This window comes from Rhinopithecus bieti, unplaced genomic scaffold (assembly GCF_001698545.2).
Source record: "Rhinopithecus bieti isolate Rb0 unplaced genomic scaffold, ASM169854v2 scaffold_947, whole genome shotgun sequence".
NCBI lineage: Eukaryota > Metazoa > Chordata > Mammalia > Primates > Cercopithecidae > Rhinopithecus > Rhinopithecus bieti.
The window spans coordinates 6,656,443-6,662,092 of record NW_016803664.1 but is presented as its reverse complement, the minus strand read 5'-3'; the positions used below and the strand labels follow the sequence as shown (position 1 = coordinate 6,662,092).

The window sequence follows — 5,650 nt, the reverse complement described above, 5'->3', positions numbered from 1 at the left end:
ATAATTAAAAATTTTTTTTTTTTTTTTTTTTTTTTTTTTTTTTTTTTTTTTTTTTTTGCTTTCTACGATATGACAAATTTCATTTTTTTTTTAGTTTTTTTGGTTAAGTTAGTTGTCAAGCAGTGTGTTCTAACATGAGATTATCTCATTTCATTGTTGAACATTGTACTGATAGCTGTGGTCTCTGTAGTTGGAATTATTGCATGCTGCATTCAAAATAGAGCGCTTTGGTTGCTCTTAGCTCTTCTGATGATGATAGTTCTAGATTATGCAAACAATGGTTTCTTCTTTTCATGATGCAAATGCTGACATCAAGGAGAGCTAATGGGATTGTTGCTAGACAACATAAAAGTAGACCTTATTCAGAGTTCTTGTTTCCCTCTTATTAAAACACAACAGGGCTTTGTAAGACTTCACTTTCTGAGATAAAGAGGCACTGGATAATTTAGAGCTTTTTGTTTATTGTGTTTGAAATTAAATTGTCACTGTTTCACTTTAATCCAAAAAATGAAATTGCAAATAATAGAGCTTTGAATTATCAGTGGAAACCAGTTATGTCTATCTCAATCAAATCCACACAATTAACAACTAAATTAGTCTAACACTTTGAGATGGTATTATGTTAAAATTCAGAATTTGAATACCGTCATTCAGTGCTCTCTGAGTTCCATAATGTTTTCCCTAAACTATTTCATATTTTGATTTATGATTTTCAGAAATGTTTTCAATTATTTGCTGTTCTCATGCTGTTATTTTAAATAAATTTTAAAATGTTAGGGAATCATTTCACTTGCGTTAACTATGAGGCTCCATTTAAAAACATTTAATAGGACACATCAAGATAGCAGGTTATCTACTAGTAACAAACAATGTTGATCACAGCTGTAGCCAAGGGAAAGGGAAAATGGAAGCAGTGGATATGTTCTCTCTCAATATTGCAGCAGTGTAAACTATAATGGTGGGAGAGTGCCCATGGTTGAGAACTCCCAGAGGATTACAGTATCTCCCCATTGCCAAGATATCACATAAAGAAGGTGCCAGGCATGTCACTGGTGTATGCATATTGCATCTTTTTTTTAAATCAGTTATTTGAGTGTTATTCTCTACTTGGTAATATTTCTTTGCTTTCTGACAGAAAACAATAGAAAAACCAATAATTTCTTCATAAAAAAGCATGACTTTACAGCCAAATATCCTGCATATATAGTCCATAAAGTGGAAGGTTTTTTTTTAGATATGAATTAACACAGGATTTAATAGCAATATGCCTCAAATTATAGTGATTACATGATTAGTTCTAGAACACTTTAGGTAAACTTTTAAAATATTCCTTAAAATTTTTTATGGACTTTTGAAATGGATTCTTTAGTATAGTCTTCTTTTTAAGTGTTGTCCAATGGTTCTAGATTTTACAAGGCTATTCAGTTGTGTGTTAATTATATTAATGATACCATAATCAAGTTTCAAACTAATATAGCTGAAAAATATCTTCTCCGAGAATTTGAAATCATCTCGAAGTTTTACCTCCAGTGTCCTTGGCAGTTCTCTATGGGACAGACATTCACAGGCCACTCATTAAAGAGGAAAGGAAAGCATAGGATTAGGTGAAACAGTGAGTGCCTCTTCAAGTCTCTAAATATCAAAGCCTTGTTTGAATGCTGATCAAGAATAAGGTCTTTTGCATGCTGCTTCTGGGTAGGGAGGTTCCTATCTCATGGGCTCACCAGGGAGATCTTTCATCAGAGATTTTGTCAGCTGCAACTCTGACAGCAGTTAACATCGCTTTAGCTCTTGTCACTATTTCATTTTGTCAGCTGGCTCACTCTGCTCTGTCCCTCACACTAGAAATAATGTACTTACCAATGCAAACTGTTTCTTTCTCTATTTTGTTCTCGCTCAGGAGCCCCAAACTACTGTAATCCACAACCCTGATGGAAACAAGGTATTCAGAAAGAATCAACATCATCTTGCTTTAACAAGACTATACATCTCATCAAATATTCAAAAAAATTAATTTATTATCTAAAAATAGGAAAGAAAATTCTAACCATTTTCTATCACACTTCCTTTTGGGCCTAATTTGTCTATAACTGTGGACATACTTCTTGCAAATAAAAATGAATGATATCTTGAAAGAGAAACTAACGTTCCCGACTCAAAGTCAGGCTAAACGTGAATGAAGTCTTTATGTCAAGATGACTGTGTGTCTTAAGCAATTCCATCTGGTCACTTTTTTTTCCCAAGACTTTGTGCTTTGTACTGTAGATACATTGTGCATGGTATTTTAGAATTTCTGGCAATATCATTCCATTGTCTTCAAAAATATCAACTTGACTTCATAGGTTTTTTTTTTAACTTTAGTGTTACTTTTGAGTTTTATTCTATTCTGTTGTCAGAGTGGGGTTGTTTTTGTTTTTATTGTTTGTTTCTTAATTCCCTGTTGGTGATGATGATGATGTTATTGTTGTTGTTGTTGTTATTGTTGTTGTTATTTGGCATGAATTTGAGGAGAATCAGGGAGTTTCACTTTTTGTAAAATATGTCTGTTGTTGAATAATATATATTCCAGTAACAGGAATTTAACTACTTAGCCTGAAAGAAGACTAATTGTTTCCTATACATTATAAATTATTTGTATAGCATGTTAACTAAATAACAGCACTAGCATACATGCCTATAGGATGAAAGACCTTTTCTGAATTTATTCCATGTGTCCAATTTATTACTTTTCATACATTATTATATCTCTAAGGGAAGAAAAAAATACTAAACTTTTCTCAAATACTAGATATAGTCATACATCTTCTCCATACTCTTATCAATGATGTTTAAGACTTAGAAAGCACATTTTATCTTAAGACTTAGAAAACACATTTCTTCTCTGGTTTAACATGTAGTTGATCAATATTAAAACCATTAAAGTAAAAAACATGAAGTGTTATGTTCTTTAATATGAGATTTATTTTATAGTCATGACACTGCAAATGGTCTAGGTCCCAAAAAGCCTTGAGGTAGTCAGGACCATCACATATGAGAACAATTTTTTTAATAGCATTAGCCAATGAAACGCCGAGCATAACAGCTGGAATGGACACTTCAGTAGTTCTAGCTATATCATTTGTAAGAGTTACTGCATGATATTTCTTGCTTACATGAATTAGTTTAATTTTACAGTGCATGGGTTTACCTTCATTTACAGCTTAAATTTGAATACTAGGTCACATTAAGAAATGCATGAAGATTCCTTTCTTTGGTTTTGTGTGTATGGAGACTCTGGGTACACCTTTAATTAGTTTTTCCCTTGGTTTAAATATTATATATGATATTTATATAAATTGATCACTTTTTGGAATACTGAATCTCTAAAATGACACTGGCTGGTTTTACATTATTTTCCAGAATCTGTTTTCCATTACTGAGCTATTGATTGGAAGTTTGTTTCCAGTTATTTTTGGCTCTAGCGTTAAAATCATTCCAAGTAGAAAACTATGTCTTTCTTATGAATATTGCAAAATGTATTTGCTAGAAAATATTTTATTCATATATTATTAATGAACACATTTATCATACCATTTTAAGAAATATATCTTAATTCTGGCAGTTACAGTGTACTTTTAAGTGTGCTTAAGCATCTTCCACTTAATTTGTAGTTTTACAAAGAAAGAACTTTGTCTTTTATTATGGAAGTAGGTTTCTTATCAATAACAGCCAGTTTCTAATTTTGAAAAGAATGAAAAAAGTCTAATTGTCCTTGAAAGTAAATTATTCATTATAATTCCATTGTGCTGAGGACAAACATGAAAATTCTTCTGAAAAGTACTTTCAGCATATCTCAACTTAACCCCCTTAGCTTCTTCATCAAATGATGCAGTGAAATGCTTTCTCTCCTTATAAAGGAGTAAAGCATACAGGCCTTAACATAGTGCCTGACACAAAGAAGGTACTCTTATTGGTCAATTAATTGAGAATAAAATTTTTTGCTATTTTAAGTTTCAAATTCATTCGGCTAACATATTCAATTGCTTGTAAACACACAGAAAAAGCAAACCTTGTAGGGCACTGTAACACAAAACACATCCTTACACAGTTTTTAAAGTAAACTGCATACTTCCACTGCTTCTACAAATCACCTGGATTTATACAGCTTCGGAGATTAGGCAACCAGAGTACTCCCTGTTTGAAATGTTTGCAGCATCAGATATTATATTTCTGTTAAAAACCACTTAATGTGTTTGTCCATTTGCATGTCAGCATATGCACATAGCCTGCTGAAGAATTTTGCATGATATGTATGTCACTAGCAACTTTTAAAGACGAAATCAAGCTATTCATTGGGTGCAACCTAAAAATGTGTTTTCTTCTCATCAGGAGTCAACTGAGAGTTCAAATACAACAATTGAGGATGAAGATGTGAAAGGTATGATTTAACCAGAAATGGAAAATCCTAACTCAGAGCTTCATATATATATACATGAAAAAAAAGTGCTTCAAATAACTAATAAGTTTAGGAAGTAGGCCTATCCTAAAACACAAAAATATTGTATTTATGAGTAAAAAAATATTTTATAAGTATATAATTATTTCAACAATATGTTACTTTTGTCATTTTTCCCACATATTCTTTTGTATATTTTGAACTGTAGACATGTAGCATATTCTAGCACATTGCAGTAATGACAACTAATAATGAGTTATTAGTTATAGGAACATAACAAATTATAAATTTGTCAGTCAAAAAGTAATATAAAATGTATTCACATTGGGTACATTCATAAAACTTATCTGGAAAACAATTTATATTCAAGGATATAGTATAAAAATAACTTTTTAACTTTTAGTCATCTCAAATAAGTATCAGTAGAATTTTCTATTTGGCCGCCTTTTTATCCTAGTTTTTTGTGTACATTCCAAAGATATTCTTGACCTCCATTCACTTTGGTTGCCAAGGTTCTTTTAGCTACGTGTATGAGTCATTGATAGTGTTTCTACAGATATCTTCTCAGTGCCCCTGCACACATATACTGAACACACATTTGCAGTTAGGTCACATCGCTATTTTAGAAGTATTACTTTTGTATTAATTGCATTTGCAGTTTTATGTTGTTTTTGTAATTCATTGTATATAACTACAATCTCTATAGACCACTTATCTAGAAGACATTCTGACAAACAGCAGTAACAGTAGGATATTTGAAACAGAAATATTAAAGGAAAAGAAATATAAATTGGGAGCAATGATCCATAAATTAATTAAACTTCATCTGAAAAGATTACTTACCTAATAGTATCACCATAAGCTTTAATTCTAAAGGTAGCATTAATACGATAAAGTCTTGAAAAGTTGTATTCATGTTTTAGAATAAAGGACTTGGAAATTCTCAGGTCAAGGAGACATGGGGTCAATTTAGAGAATAAAAATGGCTGTAGATCACAACTTGCCAGTCAGTTCTGCTGACTTTTTCCTCTTTGTGTGAATAGAACAGCTGATGCTATTAAAGTATACTCTCTATTTATATAACTAAGCATACTGACCTAACTCTGCTAGAGGTAGTCAGTCATTATTTTTTACAGTGGAAAGGTAGATAGCTGTGTCAAGAATTTTATTTAGTAACTCTATTCATCTCACTCTTTCACTTAAGCTAAAATTTGA

The 5,650-nt window shown here is 31.5% G+C and overlaps 1 protein-coding gene across 33 annotated transcripts in view; it reads left to right on the top strand.

Annotated features, from left to right (window-relative positions):
- Positions 1-5,650, top strand: part of CAMK2D (calcium/calmodulin dependent protein kinase II delta) — a 329,629-nt gene that overhangs the window by 280,007 nt on the left and 43,972 nt on the right. For 26 of the 33 annotated variants that reach the window (XM_017847937.1, XM_017847851.1, XM_017847773.1 and 23 more), the window contains 2 exons: positions 1,901-1,942; positions 4,369-4,417. In XM_017847937.1, the coding sequence (XP_017703426.1) occupies positions 1,901-1,942; positions 4,369-4,417 (91 nt within the window). The remainder of the gene's footprint in view (positions 1-1,900; positions 1,943-4,368; positions 4,418-5,650) is intronic. The other 7 variants (XM_017847963.1, XM_017847969.1, XM_017847894.1 and 4 more) reach the window with 1 other exon arrangement.